This window comes from Mustela putorius, unplaced genomic scaffold (assembly GCF_011764305.1).
Source record: "Mustela putorius furo isolate JIRA1106 unplaced genomic scaffold, ASM1176430v1.1 tig00000253_pilon_pilon_pilon, whole genome shotgun sequence".
Taxonomy (NCBI): domain Eukaryota; kingdom Metazoa; phylum Chordata; class Mammalia; order Carnivora; family Mustelidae; genus Mustela; species Mustela putorius.
This window is the reverse complement of record NW_025421329.1, coordinates 520,957-543,735: the sequence shown is the minus strand read 5'-3', so window position 1 is coordinate 543,735 and position 22,779 is coordinate 520,957. Positions and strand designations below refer to the sequence as shown.

General features: G+C 38.0%; 1 protein-coding gene across 12 annotated transcripts in view; it reads left to right on the top strand.

Moving 5' to 3' along the window:
- TASP1 (taspase 1) overlaps positions 1-22,779 on the top strand; it is a 281,144-nt gene that overhangs the window by 190,146 nt on the left and 68,219 nt on the right. Inside the window, exons 12-15 of one of the 12 annotated variants that reach the window (XR_006606288.1) lie at positions 4,131-4,211; positions 4,750-4,908; positions 6,598-6,782; positions 8,748-9,388. The exons of 6 other annotated variants lie outside the window; for them this stretch is intronic. Coding sequence is in view for 1 of the 6 variants with exons in the window: in XM_045078420.1 (XP_044934355.1) it covers positions 4,131-4,210 (80 nt within the window). In the remaining 5 variants the exon portion in view is untranslated. Of the gene's footprint in view, positions 1-4,130; positions 4,457-4,749; positions 6,783-8,747; positions 9,417-22,779 lie in introns of those variants that run through there. 5 more of the 12 variants (XR_006606290.1, XR_006606286.1, XR_006606289.1 and 2 more) reach the window with 5 other exon arrangements.

The window sequence follows — 22,779 nt, the reverse complement described above, 5'->3', positions numbered from 1 at the left end:
ATTTTAGAATCTGTGAAAATCACATATATATGAGGGAAGAATAGAGTGTATGTAAACAACATTATTCTCAATCTTTTGTGAATGTGGTAGAACTCAGTTCATTTATTAGCATTAATTGTGGGAAGCTTATGTGGAGCTCTTCTTACAGTCTGTCTGAGGCTCAATGACACTGCTGATTTTCTGCTGTATTACCTTGCTTCTGGATTCATTTTCAGTTTCAAATTGGGTAAGCTCAGAGTATTTTCTTTGTTTGATTAAAGTAGCAGATTTATGTTTATTTAACACACTTCAGTAGCAGTCCCTATTATTTGAGTTTGTGATTGAGAATTCTGTAATTGTATTTTTGGGGCAAATTTTGAGCATGTTTGCTGTAAGAGTGTGTGTGTGTGTGTGTATACATGGGCACTTACATGTGCTCATGTGCATTTCCATTCTTTTTTTTAGGTCAAAAATAATCCTCCCTGTCTTCCTTCCCTACTTTTCTTTTCTTCCTATAAAATACAATGTTCTCAAGAATTTCTTCTTGTATTCTGTAATCATTTAGATACAAAAAGGTAAAACAGGGGACTATGTTATACATATAAAAGCCCTTTTTAAAGACTCCAACCCACATACCAGTCATCTGACAGCCAATAACAATGATAGAGGTAAAAATTAACTACCTTTGGATGAATAATTTTGAAAATATGGCACTTGAAACAAAAACAGTTATGATTAGCCTTTGATTAAAAAATATTTGGGGAGATATTTGGAGAAGTTTTAACAGATTTAGTGATAATACTTATTATTCATAAAATTACCAATTTATAGTCTTGCTAATTAGAATCATTAATAGTCTTAAACATAATAATATTCTAGTTAGTAAGAGAATGTCTTTCATTGGGGGGTCTCTTACATAGTATTTAGGAAAAAGGCTTATAATGTTTGAAATTTACCTGCAAATGGCTCAAGAAAAAATATTTGTGTGTATGTAATGCTTTTGCACTGCAGACTGGTTGTGACACTATAGGGTAACTGATGTTCTTTTCAGAAAAGCTTATAATAAAATTAACAACTCTTTGTGACTTAAGTTATAACAGAACTTTAGTCTTTAACAAATTGGAGGGAATAGAACTTGTCTATAGATCCTGAGAAATTAATTGCAATTATAACATAATTCATTAAACAAATGAAAACTTACCTTTAAGGAGAAATATACAGAAAGAAAATGTGTATAACTTTTGGATGTGCATTTATTTGGCAGGTCAGTTGCCTCTAATAAGGCACATAAATATAGATATATAACTTGTACATTAATTTTTTATTTTGGGATATATGAAAAGTCTTCAGTATTTTTACTTTTCACCTTGTGTATCCAATCTAAAATCCTTCATACTGTCATATTTTAAAATATTCTGAAAGCAGACAATAAAGCATATAAACTGTTAGGGTCACACTTAGCACCCCTACATGCCAACTTTTACAGCCTATCAGAGTACTTGTAGCACACACTGTGGGCTGGTTTGTTCAGTAGTCATTCTGAACTTATTTTGCCATTGCATGCCTTGAATATACTGTAAAAATTAAATATTTATGTTTTAGGACTCTTTTTCAGAAAAGCCATACAATATAGGTCAGGCTAACGAGGTACAATTAAAGAGTCAGCTTGAGGGTTTCTGGGACAGTCTTTTCTTTTCTTGATTAAAAGTGATGACATCACCTCCTTTACCTTCTCCCTATCCTGAATATGGATGTGATGCCTGGGGTAAGAGTAACCATCTTGTTGCCATACGGGAATGGATAGGAGACTCACAGAAATAATGGCCTTGACACTGTACACATGCTACCACAAATGCAGAAGCCACTTTCTTCCAGACTACTTGTTAGCTGGGAAAAGTAAACTCCAATTTGTTAAGGTACACACTAGGTCGGTGTTTCTGGTAGTTGTTGCTGAAAACACTCATAACTGTTCCTTATGTATCCTTAGCAGGTATTTGTGAAATGGAAAATGTATTAAAAATCTGTCTACTCATTTATTTGTGATACTTTTGTGTGTGTGTGTGTGTTTACATGTGTGTGCACACCAAAATACATACATACATACTTACACAGATGGGAGGATGCTCTTGTTTGAATACCTAACTGGTTAGTTCATCCTCTGTTCTTGCTAAAAGAAGCATGTGTTTGCTCAAGTGTTAGGTGACCATGTGTTTCATGAAGTTGATAGGGGAGGCAGGTTGATTGTTATATTCCAAGCACCACCCTAATATGTTAACACAACTACTGTGTTAGACTATTAAACTTAGGGTGGATTATTCTGGCAGCCAAATGCTTCAACGTCTGTGCTTAATTATTATTAGAGACCTGTATGACCTGGTGGTGTCTTTTTCCTTTCATAGGTTTATGCCGTATTGTGTTCTCAGTCTGTCTGTCTGGTACAAAGTTAATGTAGTCACATGATGCAAAATTCAAAAGATACAAAAGATTAAAAAGTCTCTCCCATACTCTGTTCTTCAGCAAACCCAGCTCATCTTTCTAGTGAAAACCAAGGTAATTTGTTTTTTTGTATTCGTCCCGAGAGATCCCATGCCTTTATGCCTGGCATCATGGTATGTGTTCTTTTCTTGCCTTTTACACAAATGGTAGCAGTATAACTATATACCAATCTTTCGCTTAGCTTTTTTCACTGAATGTATCTAGGTAATCCTATCTGAGTTAGTGCATTTAGAGTTTCTTTATTCTTAACAGCTATATACTACTCCATTATATGGATGTGGCACAACTTTATTATATAGCCTCTTTTTAGTGGATGTTTAGATTGTTTCAGTCTTTTGCTATTTGCTGTGGCTACAGCAAATGAGTATGTCAATTCATCTAAGGCATTTAAAGTTTGAAACAGTATGTATATGGCTACCTAAATTTTTTTTATTTTGGATTTTAATGATCAACAGAGTGAGGTGAATATGAGAATATGAGAATAGAGGAGGTTATGAGAATATGGGGATTGAATGAGGCAAGTCATTTTTGAGAGGAACACTATGGGCCTGTTAGTAGTCCCAGGAAGGTGGTGCACAAGACTTCCTATCTTTGTGGTCTGGGCTAACTGCAATATGAGGCCCTCTGTGGTACTCATCATTGTAAAGGATGTGTTAAAGATTTTTATAGGTTTGGATGAGGTAGGAAAGAGTCTCTTATTTTCTTTTATATCAGTTGTATTTATTCACTTATAATAATCCTACATAATTATATAGCACTTCATACTTTTCCAAGATTTTTCCCAATATCGTGTTTAAGTCCATCTTTTAATACTTAAGACTAATGTTGGATGAGTCATCTCCTTTTGGTAAGTGATTGGAAAACTCAGAGCCAAGGATCATGTATCAGCTGGGTGACCTGCATCTAGTTAGAGAGTTAAGCCTACAACCCACATTTACTAATTTCCTGGGACAGGCACAAAAAGTGATGTGTATGTGTATGTGTGGGCACACACTTCAAACTCCTGTCCGTGTCTTCTAATATCAGAGCCTATTGTTTACTGGGAGGAACCAATGAGACCCCCTTGGGTGGGGCTGACCGATTTCCCATGCCACAGGGGTGAGCATGTGACCCAGTCTAAGTCAAGCAGTATAATCCTCCTTCTGACTATGGTGGCTAGTTCCAGATTAAGTGTGGAATCCAAATCAGGCAAACTGAAACCCTCCGTGGACTTTTCTACCAAAGTTATATAGAAGATCTGTCTTTCTCTTTAGGTTGTAAGTGATAGGATTAATTTAGGGGCTGTCAGTGGTTTGGAACTGACATCTGAAGCAAGGTAAAACTCCAGAATTCTTACTTATCTGAGCCTGGGAAATGATCATTTTTTGATAGGAACAAAGCTTTTCTAAATCACATGCTATCTGTTCTGCATGGAATAGCATGTTGTACCTTTTATTCTTTGAGTGAGGAGTTGCATGAGAGAAAGACTATTGAAGTGGAAGTCGCAGGATCAGTTCAAGTGTCTTTTATGTGTCTGGCTGGCTTTTAGGATCTTGGATGACTCATTTTCTTTTTTTTACAAGCTACTTATAGTGGCTTAACCAAATATTCATTTTCTCTCTTTAAAAGCCACTTATCATGGCTTAACCAGAGATTAGTTCTTCCTTTTATAACAGGACATCTGGAGGACCTGTGCCTGAGCTCCACTGTATCTTCGATGTACCTGACTCCTCTCCTCCTACTCTGCAATTTATAAGGTGTGACTCTAACCATGCCCTGGGTATTACATTTGCATTTAGAACTGGAAGAGGGGCAGGGGGAAAGTTGCCACCAAGTCAACCCTCTTTAAAGGACTTTTCCTAAAATGCCCTCCACATGACTTCTCTGTGTATCTTATTGGCCAGAAGTGTCATGTCTTGCTACGGAGAGGCTGAGAAACTTAGTTCTTAGCTGTGTACATTGCTGTCTCCTCAATGAAATGGGCTTCTTTTAGGTAAAAAGAAAGAGAAAATGGATGCTAGGTAAGCATCTATGTCTGCCAAAGGGGTTAGATTGGATGGTTGGTCTAGATGGCCCTAGCTCTAGAAGTTATGAACTCTGTTTAATAAATTTTGGCAGAACTGGTGACTAAGGCCTTAATGCTCAGTGCAACAGAATAATTGAGATCAGGGTTGGCAAACTATGGTCCACAGGTCAAATTCTGCTAGCCCCCTGGTTTTGTAAATAAAATGTTATTAAAACACAGATATGCTTATTTGTTTACACATTGTTACTGCTTTTACATTACAATGGCAGAGTTGGATAGTTGTGACTTAGATCAGATGACCTGCAGAGTTTGAAAATGTTTTGCATTTGGCTGTCTACAGAAGAAATTTGGCAATCCTTGGCCTAGATGATTCAGAAAAGTCCTTCCATCTTGATGCTTCCAAAAACATGCATTTATTCCTTTATTCAGTAAGTATTTGAACATACACTATATTTCAAGCATTACATCAGGCACAAGGGGTATAGCAGTGAATAAACGACATCCATGTCCTCATGGAGCTTATATTTTGTCAAGTCAGGCAAACAGTAAATAAATAGGTAAACTTCTCATCTGTTGTATAATCATAAGAGCTACAGTGAAAAATGAAGTTTTGAGCATGGTCAGGGAAGAGCTCCTTCGAAGGTGACATTTGAACAGAAATTCAGAGGTGAGCGATGGAAACATGTGGCCCATGAAGGAAAGAACATCCCAGAACAGCATGTGCTAAAGAGGTAGCAATGTGTCTGTAGAGGTTGAAGAATAGCAGGAAGGCCAGTGTGGCTGGAGCAGAGGGAACAAGGGGGAAGATGGTTAGGGAGGAGCTCGAAGAGGTAGTAAGGACCATTATGCAGAAACTTACCCATGGAAATTTATAAGAAGAAGAATATCATGACCTGATTTATATTTTAACATGGTTATTCTGGCTACAGTACTGACAACAGACATGGAGGGCAGGAGTGGAACCTGGGGGACCAGTCAGATACTCTCAGAATATATTAGGCAAGAGATAGGCTTGGAGTAGAGTGATGGTGGTGGAAGGGAAAGAAGTGGTTGGATTCTCGTAAGTTTTTGAAGGGAGAGCTAGTATAATAGCTACTCAGTTGATACAGAGTAAGAGATAAGGAGAGACAAAGATGACTTGACTTTTGGCCTGAACAACTGAAACAATGAAGTTTCTTTTTGTTGACAGGGGGATGCCTCCATAAAGAGTAAGTTGTGGGGGAAGATCAGGAGTTCCAGGCAGTGTTATTAAGTATGCGGGTGGAAACGTTAATAAGGCAATTGTATATTCAAGTCTCTAGTTCAGGGAGAAGGCCTGGGCTAAAATAAACCTGAGAATTAAGAGTTTGCAGATGACATTTAAAGTGATGGACAGATGGAGAGGGACGCTGGAATCACTTGAGTGATGAGTGAGAAGGGATGGACAGGCACAGCTATTGACCTAGGAAGAACATGAGCAGTTCATTTGTGGTAATATTCAAATCACAAAGATGTGATGAGGATGTATGGAGGTTTTTCTCTCTCACCTCTGTTTTTCTTGGGGAATTGGGAAGCAAGGTCAGCTCCAGTGTTAGGATGGAGAAGGAGATATTGGAAATTTGAGGAGAAATGAGAAATGTATGATTTCTGGGCAACATTGAGGGCCCAAATTGAGTTAGTGATCATGAGTGGTTAGCATGGTAGTGCCATTTTCCAGTCAAATTCAGCTTAGGGGTGTAGACATGGAGTTGGATTTAATAATGATTGGAATTTGCCAGGTGAGTATGATGGTCAAGAGTAGGGTAAAATAGCTGATAGTTTCTGCAGGGAATTAATGATGGACTGTAGACTTTAGCCCACCTAAGGACCAAAATGTGGATTTGAGGTGGGCAAGGGAAAGATTGAAGGATTGTTGGATTCTGGGTCCTAGAGAGTGTGCACTAGAAAGGGGGAGTGAGATGCTTAGAAGTGAGGTCTATAAGAGGTGGAAGTTGTTGGTAATCACAATATGGTATTATAGAGTGAGTGGCTGACATAGAGTAAAGGACAGGATTCTTGGGAGAGAAGAGGTCTAGGAATTGAGAGGTCAGAGATGGAAGCATAATCTCCATACTTTGAAATCACTAACGTTATGGCAGGATGGATGTCAGAGAAATGATGATCAAAGAGCATAAATCTTTGAGGAGTGATGGAGAGCGACCTCCGGAGGCCAGTGGATGAACTGTCATATGGACAAGTCTGGTGATAGGAAACTCAAATCTGGTTAAGAGTCTATGGGCAGTCCTAAGGAGAAAGAAAGACACCACCTAACTACAGGCATGACGTGAGTATTTTATTGTTTCCATGAAACTCTTTACATTATTATAAATTTCAAACCTTGTATACCCCTAGTAAGTGTAGCCATGCCAACCTTTTGTCACAATGAAAATGAAAAGAAAATGCACGGTTTTCTGAATACACAGGTCCTGATATTATATGTTGGCTAGTCTACCTGAATGTTGAAATCTGTTTTTTTGCTGAGTGGTAGCATTAACTGACATTAACTGACTTTGCTGAGTGGTGGCATTAACTGACATGAACATGAAACAGCCACAGGGCTCAGGAGTCCTGAGGTGGAGTCCAGCCAGATGGGCACAGAAAGTGAGTGATTCTTCTTTTCTTTAGCCCAAAAATTGATGCATAAACTTAAGTATGAAAATGAAAAATTTGAATTACTGGCATTACCCTCTTTCCTTCAGGGTGTTTGCTATCAAAACATGGCTCACTCAACTGTCTGCATAGATCTTTCTCATGTTAAAAGTGGCCCTAAAATGTGTTGTTTTGAAACTTTTTGGATTCACCACTGTTTCTAATATTAACCTTTTGGTTGCACACTAGATTAAGGTTTTGTGCATCACCACTGACCAGGCTATATTAAGTTGTTTGTCTTGGTGGGAATGCATAATTGAAAATGCACAAATGAAAACATCCTTCTATCCCCTCTTCAAATATAGAATTTTTTATGAGTTTCACAACGGTGCTACATTTGATTTCTGTGTTGTTGGGCAGTTTTGTGGGTAGAGGATCTTTTTGCTCTTTCATAATTATCCCCTTTTGGGAGACAGGTACAAAATAGATCTTTCTTCTGTGGAATTCCCCAGATTCTTAGAGTGACATTTCAGTGTTTATCTCAGCTTATTAACCTAGCAACTTTCTTTATGAAATTGTGAGTGTGTATATACCTGTGTATCTGGATAAACATGCTTATGGAGTTCCTAAAATTCTTAAAAGTGACATTTCATCTTTATTTTAGATAACTAATGGCTATTTATGAAGTTGTGATAGTTTTATATATTCTTTATTATATGTAATATGTAGAATATTTTTCTGCATTTAATTTTAGATTAAATCCTTTAGGTGGATCTACAGTATGGTTTTATGTTTTTTTATTTTTTTCTTATAAAAATTATGTTAAAGTTGTTTTTTAACATAAAGAGTTATTGATTGATTGATACTTCCCAAAGCCACCCTATTATATGTACACCATACTGTTTTTCAGATTTTATTTACCTAAATGATCAGGTATAACTCACAGAACCCCATTTTCACTTTTTATCCTTCTCAGTATGTTATGGACCAAAAAAATCAATTTTCCTTATGGGTTATATTGCCTTTTTTATTTTTTTCCCCCTACCACGTGCCTACTTTTATTTTTGTCCCTTCTCGCATTACAAGCTTTTAAATTTAATTTTATCTTATTATTTTATTATTTTACTTTTCCTTACGGTTGTTTGACTTTGGCATCTACTGCCAATTCTTCTGTAAGTTAAAACAAAGATGACTGACAAATCAATTTGGCCTTTCAGTGCCATTGATAACATATTTATTCTAGTATAGATCCTTTTACAAATACAAATGAAGGAAAGGAGTTAAAAAATTTTGGTTACCTTTGATTTCTTTCTAGCTGTTCTGTAATGAATGATAAGATCTTACTCTTCAAGATAAAAATTTTAAAATTCATGGCTCTCATTTTTCCTATTGGACAGTCTTTAAAACATTTATGGTTTACTTCTGCAGTTTCTTTTTAAATTTTATTTATTAGACATAGTGAAAGGTTATCCACAGCCCAAGGCTTCTAGGCATGTGTAGACTATAAAAATCTACAATTAAATCAAATATTGCAACTGAAATTCTACAATGAAGATGAAAAGAAAAAGTTCTAGGGCTTTATTTAGTGAAGAATGACAAGTTGAAAAATAGATCCTCCTCAACACCCTATAGTTAACAAATTAGAGCTCTGCTTAATTAGGACAAGAAGGGAATTCCAGAGATGAACAAGGCCATGATGGATCCACATGGGGAAAGAAGTTGGAGCAGTAGACCAGGGTAAGGATTTCACAGGAAACGACAGACCTCGCTGTGCCCAGGATTCTGACAGCTGTCCTCAGGGTCCAACAGTGGATCTTACATAATGATGAAGGGACATGTAAATAACCTGATTAAAATGACAGGTCTAGGTGTGTGACTGCATACCCACATTCTAGTGTGGTACATGGGCCTCCTAATGGAGAGCAGTGACCCAAATGCTCTCCTTGGCAGAGCACCTGCTGTCAGTCCCCAGTGGAATTTCTTCTTGTCCCACTTCTACTCTAAGCAGTGTCTGCTGAAGCATGTACTCAGTATGGCAGTGAGGGGTGTGGTCCATTTGCCACCTTGCTGGGCCTTGGCAAAGGAGACTGTCCAGGGTCATGGGGATAACTCTCACACTCACTCACTGCGGAAATCTTATCTGGATTACTGTAGAAACATCCTCAGCGGTCTTCCTGCCTTTTCCTGTGACAACTACCCTCAACCCAGTCTATTCTCCACATAGCAGCCTGTTCAGTTCCTTTTCTATTGCTTTGATGACCCTCCACTATAATGAGGATAAAATGCAGACATTACCTCATGGCATTTCTAATTTGATTCCTGCTTGTTCCCTTACCTCAACTTCATACTTGGTCAAGCTCCTCCCTTGCTCATTATTTTATTTATATATTTATCTTTTTTTTTTTTTTTTTAAATAACAAATTCCCAGGCTTTCACACTTCAGGGCATTGGCCTGTGCTATTTGCTGTCTGGAATGTTCCCCTTTCCAATCTTCATCTGGTTCCTTTCTCATGTTTTAGTCAAAATTAAAATGCCACCTACTCAGAGATGCCTGTGAACAGTGGGTCTTACCCGCCCCCATTAGTCTGCTTCTTAGCCCCCTATTTGTTTCCACTGTGGATCTGTCACAATTATAAATAATGTGTGCGTGTATTTTCTTGTTTGGCTATTTCCCCCATTAGAATGTAACCTCCCTGTGAGCTAAGACCAAGTGTATCTTGTTTATCAATGTAATCCAGCACTTAGAACTGGGTTGAATATGTAATTAAAGGTAAATGAAGGAAAAGTAATGATGATATTCACACACTCTTACAGATGATTGGTCACCTTTTGCTGCACCCCCCTTCCCTTTCAGTATAGCTTTTTAATATAGCTTTTCTATTTTCCTTAACCCAATTTATGTGTGTGACAGTCCCAGCAAGAATAGAGTGCCTTGCCACTCTGACTGTGGGAGCTCTGGGGTCTAGCAGTTCTTGCTTGACTTTTTGAAATAACTAAAAATATTATTGGGGCTCTATTAGGAAGTTAAATCCTTGGTTTAGTGTGACCACTGTTACCACCTCGCGAAGCAGATGTTGGAGATGGTGCTACTTTCTTGATTACTGATTGCTATCTCTTATCACTTAATCTCATTCTTCCCTTTCACCACAAGATCCCTCAGGTCTGTTTCTTCCTCTGCAAGTTGATCATTTATGGACCACTGGTTCCTTGCCATTCCCCTCTGATCTTTTTAGTTTAGGCAGTTTGATTTGTTTGTTCTCGTGTCATTTCTCCCACTGTGAACATCACCATAGACATTCTTTATACTCTTGGACCTTGGATCTCCAGACTCTACTCCTGTCCTTTCTCTTCTTGGCTCCTCTCATCAATCCTTAAAATTTCTATGTGTCCAGACTCAGTTGTCTCTTTTCCCAGTGTTGCCTGTGCCTGGGACAGCATCCCTCCACATGTCCACATTCAAGTAGCCTTTTAATCCTTCTCTAGGTTTAGATCATCTAGTGGGTATTAAGTACTCACCATATTCTGAGTACTCTTTGCTCTTTTGTATGACTTTTCTCAAGGTTCATCTTGTGTAGTCAAGAGTTGTGACTACTCATTCTAGAACTTTCTAGTAAGTATGCCCTTCTCAAGTCTTAAAACACTTAACATAAGGCCCACTAATGGGCTATCCATTAATTTATCTAATAGATATATTTTTTAAAAAATTTATTTACTTATTTGAGAGAGAGAGAGCAAGAGAGAGCACAAGAACAGGGGGAGGGAGGATTAGATTCTCTGCTGAACAGGGAGCCCGATGTGGATCTTGATTTCAGGATCCTGGGATCATGACCTGCACTGAAGGCAACCACTTAACTGACTGAGCCACCCAGGCACCCTCTCGTCTAATAGATATTTATTGATCACCTGTTATGTATCAGACACTATTCTAACAGTGGCTGGCAAACAAGTGGTTTTATATATGTATGTTCCATCTATGCATATTGCTTTTACATTCTAGTGGGATATACGTACATACTTATAGTATGTGTGTAAGTATTTGCAAAGATGAGTTTGTATATATAAACATTTAATCCGCATTATTATATGCTGTTCACTAGCTTTTAGCTAAGTAAATTGTGTCTTACCAACAGGATTATAAATTTTTCAGAGACAAACTTTTTTGTTTGTGTTTGCATAGAATGCTGTGCAGAACATGTATTTAATGAATTCAATGACTTCACTAAATATAGAGAATAACATTTAAGTGAGATACAAAACTCCACATATTATTGTGTTGATACTTTGTCTTATTGTAAGCTAGCCCTTTGTGTTATGTCCTTCTGCATTAATGGGTGTCTGCACTGTTAGATGTTCACGGTATGTTAACTCACTGTCCATGGGTACAGGACAGATTTATTTAAAGTTCACAGTGTAACAATGCAGTGTTTCTAGAACCAGAGTTGTAAGCTCAAGCACTGATAGAAACTTGCATTTGTAATTACTTAACTATATGCCTCTCAATAGACTAATAAAGGTAAAAAATATTGGAGTATGCAGAAACCTACAGGAATCTCAGTCTCAGCAATCACCATTTGCTAAGGAAAAATACTCCTGTGTTTCTTCTTTCAGTACCTCACTTTAACACTTGTGGTCACCAAATGTATGTAGGGGGTTTCCCACATCACATTCTCTGATGCTCTGATATCAGTCAATTGGGTGTCCTACAATTGAACCCACTTCTGACATTATCTACTTGCAGATACCATCAGATCCCACAAGATAAGGGCTCAGGATTTCACAGGATTGCATTATCATCTACCCCAAGTCCAGATGCCACTCTCACAAACCCAGATTGTCTTCTGTGCTGTGGATATAAATTGGAGGTTAACACGACCCCCTCCTTGGGTTTAATTAATTTGCTGGAGTGGTTCACAGAACTCAGGAAGACAGTTTTCTTATGAGGCTACTAGTTTTTCAAAAAAGGATAACAGAACCACCAGATGGAAGAGATGCATAGGGCAAGGTGTGTAGGAAGGGGTTCGGAGCTGCTATGCCTTCTCTGGCCTCAGTGCTCTCCCTGTTGTCAACACAAAATAAACAAATCTTTTAAAATCTCCTAAAGTAAGAAAGAGCATTTTATTTAAGCCCAGATTGCAACAGCTGCTTGGGAAACATGCTCTTCAAAGGGAAGAAAGTGTTCCCAAGAATGAACAGTTTTTACAGGGTTGTATACTTTTTTACATCTTATAAAAGTTCAAAAGATTATAGATTAGCATTTAGGTAAGAATCTTGAGTTTTATCAAAGGAATGGAGGAGAGAGTAGGAGAATTGATTAATATTTGAAGGATAAGATGATTTTCCTTTGGGTTACTCATTCACAAAGCAGATTACTTTTGATTTGAAAAAAGTTGATACACGGTATTGTTGACTACTTTAGAAAGAAATCTAAAATGGCTCCTCTTGTCTATCAGGCCTTTTAGAGAGTTTTTCTCTCATCACTGAATCCACTAACCTGGAAGCTCTCCAAGCCCTATCTTTTTAGGTCTTAATTGAGGCTTCATTACATAGTCATGATTGATTAAATTATAGGCCCTTGGCAGTTAGTTCAACCTCTAACTCCTCCTTCTACCCTGAGGTCAAATGTGTTGAGACCAAAGTTTCAATCCTCTGTAATCACTTGGTTGGTTCCCTTGATAGCTAGCCCCCATCCTTAGGTTACCTAGGGTCTTTCAGAAGTTACCTCATTTACATAAACTCAGGTGTAGTTGAAAGGGGCTTGTTATAAATTACAAGAGATACCCATTTTACTTTTATTTCAGGAATCAGAAACAAAACTAAATATTATAACAATAAATGTTCCAATGGCTCTTGTATAGGAAATTATGTGGTTTTTAGGCCCTGTGTATCAGGAACTATGGACAAAGACCAAAATATGTATTTCTTATTACATCACAAAAATCACACCATTTTATCAGGCTTTACAGACAGGCTATATGAATTCAATTTTGCCCCAGTACAATAGATTTATGTATTGCCTTAAAAGCAAAGTGCACAAGAGCACACACTGTAGGTGTTATATTAAACTGACCCTACGTTTGAATGAAAAGCATGATGGTAAGCCTCGATGTCCTGTACTTCTACACAATAAGCAGGACCCATCCTTACCAAGTAAAAAGTGAAGAAAGTTTGTTCAAAGGACATGCTGAAACAACTTGAGAAGGAAAAACCCAAGCAGAATGAACAGCCAAAACAATGAACAGCAACAGATGGGTATAAACTCTTCCTAAATGTCAGACGTCCTTTACAGGTCTTTGTGCAGTCAGTAATTGGTGGAGACAAGTCTGTTGAACTCCCAGATGCTTATCTGCATTATTCGATCATATTGATTTTGTTGACTAAGTCATGATAAATACTAGCATAGCCATCCTGAAGCAAATTACATTGCTTGTTAACATTGGTCCCTTGGACAATATGGTAAATACCATAAGATAGTTAGCAGGGATGGAATCTAGGATTCAATGAGCAATAACCTTGTCTACCCAGATAACTTTTTTTCATATTTCAAACACTTAGGGTTACTTAAAATTGATTAGTTGAACGAAATATTAGCCAATTCAGTGTTTTTACTTCACTCATAGATGACTTGCTGTCCAACCTCTCTTTGAACTGAGAGGTTTAGTTTTGGCTTTGTCTTGTTTTGTGAGTAGGCTGAGGTTGTTAAGAATGATTTTCTTGATTTGAGAATATTATGGACGGTGACTACAGACTGTGGTTAATCAGGTAAGATGGGTAAGAAGAGATAGAACTGGGATGCCTGGGTGGCTCAGTTGGTTAAGCGACTGCCTTTAGCTCAGGTCATGATCCATGATTGAGTCCTACATTGGGCTCCTGCTTCTCCTGTTGACTGCTCTCTCTCATGCTCTCTTTCTCCTTCTCCCCCGCCCCCCCAAAAAAAGAACTGACCATGAAGAAAAAAAAAATATTTTTTATACTAACATCTTAGAAGATATTCTAGAAAAATACTTATTTGATCCTTTTAAAACTACATAGAGGCATGCTTGCAGATTTTATTTTAGGGATGCCATGGCATATTTCATTGTCGAAAAATTCACATGGCTCCACCATTTGGAGGTCTCAGGAATATAACTATCTCCATCTTTAGGCTTTCCTTGGAAAAATTTACCAAGACAACCTAAGTGTTATGCAAAATCACAATTTTATTAAATTATGTTCACATGAAAATGCCAGTGAGAATGAGAGGTAAAAATATAAGCAAGGTTATTCTTAATATCGTATGGAAAGATCACATGAAAGTAACAAATAATATTGTGAAAATAATGAATAATGAGAGGAAACGGGCCCAGTCAGTTAGAATATATTATAAAGCTACAATATTTAAAGCCATTTGGGATCTGTATGGGAATAGTTCCATCAATGGAAGAGGATAATCTAGACATAGATACAAAAAAATATGGGTATATAATGTGTGATAAAAATGCATTTCAAATCAGTGGATAAGAGATGAATTTTCCAACAAATTTATGTTGGGCAATTTGTTGACCACTTATGGAAAACAGTGATAAAGCAGGGTCTCCACTGTTGTCCTTATACCAAAATTAATTCTAGGTGGATTAAAGTTTTAAATGTAAAAACAAATTATAAAAGCACTAATAGTAAAAAATGGACTGCTTACTTTCGTAATTTTGGATTAGAGAAAAACTTCCAGCACAGAAGCTGTAAAGGCAAACAGTTGATAAATTTGAACACATAAGCACTAAAAATTTCTCTATTTACAAAAAAAGTCATAGGCAAAATCAGAATATATATAACAAACAGAGAAAATATTTACGACATACATGACCAAATACTTATTGCCTTAACACATAAAGAGTTTAGCAAATGAGTAAGGGGGAGGAAAAAAACCTAACAGAACCTGTCAGAAAAATGGATAAAGGAACATTTTGGTTTGGGATTATGTTCAACTAACGTGGCAGAAACCCAGCTGCAGGGACTTAACAAAATGAGGGCTTTCCTTTTCTCATGTAAGAAGTCTGAAAGCAGTCCAAAGCTGGCACAGCAGCTACACAGTGTGTCAGTAGCCTAGGCTCTTGGTAATCTTTACTGGGTCGCTTTTTTTCTTCATGACCATAAGATAGCTTTTCCACCTGCAGGCACTACATCTGAGGTAGACAATAGCACCTAAGACATTATCTGCTAGAAACTCTGCCACTTGACCTGCCAGCAGCAAAATAAATAATTATCAAGACCCCAATACCTGAATTGCTGTTCTCTCACTTGCTTGGATTTTTCTCCTCGAGTGTCACCATCAGGGAAGCTGTCCCTGACCATCCTGATTAAAATGCTCTCTCCCTCTAAACCCAGCTTAGTACTGTATCTCCCTATGTTGCTTGAGTTCCTTTTTTTTTTTTAAAGATTTTATGTTTTTATTTATTTTATTTGACAGGCAGAGATCACAAGTAGGCATAGAGGCAGGCAGAGAGAGAGGGAGGAGGAAGCAGGCTCCCTGCTAGGCAGAGAGCCCGATGTGGGACTCCATCCCAGGACCCTGGGATCATGACCTGAGCCAAAGGCAGAGGCTTTAACCCACTGAGCCACCCAGGCTCCCCGAGTTCCCTTTCTGATTATACTGTATATTGTCCATCATGTCATAGTCCATTTGGGGTTCTAGAACAAAATACCACAGATTGGGTAGCTTATTCACAATAGAAACTTAATTTCTCACAGTTCTGGATGCTGGAAATCCAAGATCAGGGTGCCAGCATGGTCAGGTGAGAGCACTCTTCTGGATTGCAGACTTCTCATTATAAGCTAACATGGCAGAAAGGGCAAGGGAGCTTTCTTGAGCTGCTTTTGTAAGGAGACTGATAATTTCCCAAAGGCCCCATCTTCTAACACCATCACATTGGGCATTTTCCATATATGAATTTGGAAGGATACAAACATTCAGACCATAGCACTTGAACACACAGATTTTTTTTTTTTTTATAAACATATATTTTTATCCCCAGGGGTACAGGTCTGTGAATCACCAGGTTTACACACTTCACAGCACTCACCAAAGCACATACCCTCCCCAATGTCCATAATCCCACCCCCTTCTCCCAAACCCCCTCCCCGGCAACCCTCAGTTTGTTTTGTGAGATTAAGAGTCACTTATGGTTTGTCTCCCTCCCAATCCCATCTTGTTTTATTTATTCTTCTTCTACCCACTTAAGCCTCCATGTTGCATCACCACTTCCTCATATCAGGGAGATCATATGATAGTTGTCTTTCTCTGCTTGACTTATTTCGCTAAGCATGATACGCTCTAGTTCCATCCATGTTGTTGCAAATGGCAAGATTTCATTTCTTTTGATGGCTGCATAGTATTCCATTGTGTATATATACCACATCTTCTTGATCCATTCATCTGTTGATGGACATCTAGGTTCTTTCCATAGTTTGGCTATTGTGGACATTGCTGCTATAAACATTCGGGTGCATGTGTCCCTTTGGATCACTACATTTGTATCTTTAGGGTAAATACCCAATAGTGCAATTGCTGGGTCATAGGGCAGTTCTATTTTCAACATTTTGAGGAACCTCCATGCTGTTTTCCAGAGTGGCTGCACCAGCTTGCATTCCCACCAACAGTGTAGGAGGGTTCCCCTTTCTCCGCATCCTCGCCAGCATCTGTCATTTCCTGACTTGTTGATTTTAGCCATTCTGACTGGTGTGAGGTGATATCTCATTGTGGTTTTGATTTGTATTTCCCTGATGCCGAGTGATATGGAGCACTTTTTCATGTGTCTGTTCGCCATCTGGATGTCTTCTTTGCAGAAATGTCTGTTCATGTCTTCTGCCCATTTCTTGATTGGATTATTTGTTCTTTGGGGAACACACAGATTTTGCCTTAATCAATCTATACCCAGGGCTCCATACAGTGCTTGACACAGAGTTGATTCTTAATTTTTTTAAAAAAGTGAATATTTATGAAATATGAAATATTTGTTGAATGAATGTTATACTCCTCAAATTTGCATTAATCTAGTATTAATAAGCAATTATGAGTTTATACCACCACTGGGGACAGCTTGCCCAGTCTGGATCCCTGTCTTCCACCACTATCACCATTTTGACCTTTTCTGCCTTTTGACACTCCTGGAGATGGAAGTTAGATGGTAACTAACTGTGGAGCAGAGGTGTTCTCTGTATTTCCCAGGAGCTTGGGGTGATCTGTTAGAGTCTGAGGGTAGAGAATCCTTTTCCTACTTGTTAAAGTTAACATGGAATGTGCCAGGTTGGAAAACTGGAAAATTTTGTTTCCCCTTCAGTGAATCTTCTAGTTGTCGATGCGCCATTCTCACTTGCTTTCTGTCAGGGATTCACATTTCTCATGTTGTCATTGCTGTGTAGGGTGCTTTGGTGGAATTCTGGATATCTCCACTAGCAGATAGAATGCTTGGCTGGAATATTCAGGAAAGAAAGATAACTACTGATCCTTCTTAAACTGCTTTATGATTTTTTAATGAAGTATAATTGGCATATAACATATCAGTTTTGAGTGTACAACATACTGATTTGATTATATATGTTACAAAATAATAACTACAATAAGTCTAGTTAACGTCTATCATCCCATGGTCAATCTTTCTCCTCTCTTTCTTTCTCCTTCCCCTGCGGGGATGTTCCCTTGCCTTATATAGGGCATAACAGCCAATCACAGAGGTGTTCACGTGAACAGGAGGTATCTGGGGCTTGTAGGCAGTGGTGGCATACGGTGTTCATGTGACAAGCAAGAGGTCACATGTGGCCAGGGCGGATGTTTTTTAGGCTGTCCGTGCTGCTCAGGCTATGTAGCCGGTGCCATCTTAGGGGCATGACCGGCGCCATCTTGGGGGCATGACCCCGACATATAATTGCATTTTTTTTTTCTTTTAAGGCCTCTTGGCAACTTACAAATATACAATACAGTGTTATCAACTGTAGTCAACATGTTGCACATTATATTTCCATGATTTATTTATAACTGCCAGTATGATTTTAGAAGTGTATTGTCTTTTCTCCTTAGCTGACCCTGTGTCAGACTTAAAAAAAAAAAAAAAACAACAACCAACTCTTGTCTTCTAGGGCATATTAGGTGGGTATTCTGTGATTGGTTAAACTAGGAAACAGAAGCTTTAATGGACTCATTTTGGTTTCTTACTTGTTACATTTATGGTAGAGTTAATAAATTTGTCCATAGACCGTCTCTGATATGTTTAGGTTCTGATTATAGTTTGGAGTTTTCTGTTCTGAAACAAGTTAACTTTTTCTTTCAAATTATGGAAGTAAGGGATTTCAAAAGGGCTATTGGTCACACTCAACTCTTCTCTTAAAAGAATTAGGGGTGCCTGGGTGGCTCAGATGGTTAGACATCTGCTTCTGGCTCAGGTCATGATCCTAAGGCTCCCTGCTCAGTGGGGAGTCCGCTTGTCCCTTGGTCCCTCCCCCTGCTTGTGCTCTCTTTCTCTCTCTCCCAAATAAATAAATAAAATCTTTTTTTTTTTTAAAGAGTTAAATTGGGGTCTTTAAAACTATGTTTAAAAATCACCAGAAAACCATGAATGATCATGATTCCCATGAGTTGTGGTAGAGATGCAACAGGGGGAGTCCTCAGGGTTTGTAGTTAAAGGATCTGGGTCAGTGGGTTAGTATCCTGATCCTTACTTCCTTTTTGTGTTTCTGAAAGCCTGTCATTCACCTCCCTGTGCTTCAGATTATTTCTTTTTTGGCTTGGTTTTTCATCTGTCAGATGAATAAAGTAATAATCATTACATTAGGATTTTTAAGAGAGCAGGAAATGATAGGATGCAGTTAATATACATCTAATAGGATGATTGTGGCAAAGTTATAGACTTCTTTTCAAAGGCAAAATGTAGTGGCAATTTTGTGAAGTGTGTAAACCTGGTGATTCACAGACCTGTACCCCTGGGGATAAAAATATATTATATGTTTATAAAAAATTAAAAATAAAAAAAATGTAGTGGCACTTTGTAAATGGAGGTAATGCTTCTGAACATTGTGATTGGCTCCTTTCATTATGTTATGTACTTTTCATGTCATTCTGCTTATACTTCACATCCAGGAAAGATTAACTAACTCAAGTGTATCTTTAGGAAAGAGGTCCTTGGTCTTCCAAGAAGTATAAGCTATTATCCTATTTCTGTGTTTGAAGATTATTTATAATAATCTCTCTTGTTCTTTTGGAGTTAGAGGTTTCTGTTTGCAGTATGGAACATTCATTATTCCCCATCCCTTCATTTTCTTGTTCATCAGACTTCAAACCACCATCTTTGTCTCTCTTTTTTTCTATTTCTTTTTCTTGATATGTGTAATTTCTCCAAAAGAAAATGACATTCAAGTGATTTGGCATATAGACTTTAAAAAGAAGACAGCAATGTGCAGAAATGGATTTGAAAGACAGAGGTTCTTTGTTAAAAGTAATGAGATAGTGGACCCCTAACAGCTGCCTTCGGGCTATAGAATCACTCTCTTGATAAGTTCTCACATGTTAAAGAGGAAGCATTGTGCCAGGTTTTACAAAAGGAGCGTTAGTGTTTTGTCTTGCTGGCATCAGGTAATGGCTGGTTGCTGCTGTGGGCAGATATGAATCTCTAAAACTAAAAATAATCCAGCCTATTAGACTGTCAAGTTTTTAAATTTTCCTAAATCTAACTGATGCTCCCTGAGAATGTTAAAACTGAAAAAGAGGAAGTCTGTGGTGCTGAAATTTGTCAGGAATATAGTTCTGGAACTGTTGGTAGGCATTACTGTCCATAGAGAGCAATTTCCAACTGTTACTGAAACACCCATCACACCCCTGCCATTGGATTTTATGAGCCATCAAATCCTCCTTTTTACTAAAGATCATGCTAATTAAGATTCTGGTACTAGCAGTCAATAGTCTATGGATTCATTTTCCCATTAAATTCTCTACTTTAATACTTACAGTGATTTTCCTTTCAAATTCTTCAAATTCTTCATCCTTAGAAATTATGGCACAAATTTAGGAAGTGTCTCCTTTTTTACAGTATGGATTTACAATTTAAATGAATATTCACATTATATACATTTGATCACAGTAACTATTTCTCTTACCATCTATAATTATAATTTCTTTCCGTAACAGTTTTAGACTTGGATATTTAAGCAATCTGTTAGGGACATTTTTTTTAGGGTGAATGAAGCTTAATTTTTATTATGTCTTTATTAATCTTCTTTAGATATTTTATGAAATTTCTTACATATGTATTAATGGAACTTTGGTTTGTCTTAAAATTTTTTTAAGATTTTATTTATTTGAGAGAGAGAATGAGAGAGAGAGAGCATGAGAGGGAGAAGGATCAGAGGAAGAAGCAGATTCCCTGCTCAGCAGGGAGCTTGATGTGAGACTTGATCCTGGGATGCCAACATCATGACCTGAACCGAAGGCAGTCACTTAACTAACTGAGCCACCCAGGCACCCCTTATTTTATTATTTTTTATGCCAGATTACCTAGATGGGTGTGAAAGCACCTAACACAGTGCCTAAAATGTCACTCCATGTTAATTTTTCTTTTCTTATTGGGAAGAATAATAAATAGTGTTTCCTTATATACAGAAACTGTTTAACATTTTGACTTGGAAAATTGATACCCTATCACCACTACTGAATGTTAGTTGAACACTGGTTCTGGCTATTGTGAAAGGTTAACCAAGTAGGTACAGTAATAGATCTTGTTCAACATGACAGTTTTGGAGAACCAGCAAAATGCTGAAGTGTCTTCCTACCATCACTGTTACTACCACCAAATGTTTTGATAGCTCTTAAGAGGTTGCAGAGTTCATATGTATAATTCAATCCTTAAAACAACCAGAAAAAATATCTTTTAATATCCATAATTTATAATTTAAGAAGCTGAAGCATAGATTTGGGGGGAAAAAAGTGTCTTTCTTAAGAATGCATGGTTGCTACCCTAAGACTCAAAACAAGGCCTTCTGTGTGAGTATTTTCTTTTAAGTATCACAATGATAATATGAAATCTGAGTACTTTCCATGAAAAATTGGAAATCTTCAAATATAACTAATCACTGTTTCATTAAATTATTGAAAGGATGCATACTGAGAGTGAGGAGTCCTGATGTAGCTTCCATGGTGCCTTGGGAGCCCCATCTCCCTTCTCTGCATTAATATCCTGTCTTGCCATCTTCAGGGCCACACTGCAGTGGTGTAAGTGGGAAGATATGTGCGTATATGTGCGTGTATGTATGCATGTGGTGTGTTGAGGAGTTTGGGGATAGGAGAAGGCAGTGAATAAGTGGAAGCATTTCATTAGTCCCTAAGGGTGCTTTAAAGGTGAGATATCCTCACCCCAGAGAGCTGTGTCTGTATAAAAGGCACTGAAGATAAATTCCATTCATGGGGAGAAAGGGATTCAGGAAGAATAGTTCATTACAGTGGGCCCAGGGGGAAATCTTGGAGAAATGGAATACAGGAAGTCCAGTTTGGCGAAAGCATTTGGTGTGTAAAAATAAATAGGAAGATAAAGTAGGGAAGAGAGAGGAGGACTGGTGCCAGGCTAAGGTATTTGGACATTGTTCTATGGGCACTTGGGAACCATCGAAGGTTTTTGAATGGTGTAATGATGTAATCATAGCTGGGATGTATGCTTCTTACTAGAGTAAACTTTGATGTTTCTGTTTCCCATGTCCCCATATTCATTCAATGAATAGCCCTTTTGGTTCTACTTGCAGAATATATCCCAGACTCAGCTTCTACTGACAGTCTCCAATACTAGGAGGCTCACCTCAGCAACTGTTATCAGTCAGTTGGGCTGTCACTGCACCTTCTTTAGTGACTTGCTTCTTCCATGCTTGCCCTGCCAATCTGTTTCATACTACAGAGTAACCTTTTGGAAGTGTAAACAAGAACTGTCATTTTCCTGGTTAAAGATTTCCTCATCTTTTCATCACACATGCAGTTATAAAATCCAGACTCCTTGCTGTATCCATAAGGGCTTTTGCAACCCTATGTGACCTGGTCCTGCCTCTCTTTGAATTTATGTTCTGCCCTCTCCCCTCTCCCTCACTCAGCTCTTACCACTCTAGTCTTGTGTTTCCTAAACATCCAGGTTCCTTCTCACCTTAAGGTCTCTGCATTTGCTTGCTCATCTGTCTGGAATGTTCTTCCCCCAAGTCTTCACATGGTTAGCTCCTTAACTAAGGAGACTTTTTCTGACTTTTGATGTGAAGTAGCCCCTGCTCAAGTCATACATTCTATCATTTACCAGCATTCATTTTCTTCACAGTGCTTATCAGTAACTGGATGAATTTCTTCATTGACTTGTAAATGTACTTGTCCTCAAACCTGTTCAACTAGATATAACAGCTGTTGGAATGTGAGCTTATCCAGAGTTTTCCATTCCCTGAGAGGCATTGCTGCAAAGCAAGCAAGGACTATGGGCTCAAAGAGTCATTAGGGAAAACCACATACTCTGCTCAACTGTAGCATGCCTATGGCAAGTCATTGAACCACTCTGAATGTTAGGTTCTTCATCACTTAAAAAATGCCTCATGGCACAGTAGTGTTGGGAGAAAAATTTTCCTCTATCCTTCAAAGATTCTTCCAGCTGGTTTAAGGATTAAATTGATATGAGGCTGGTTTACAGGAGAAAGTTAAATTTAATTTCATA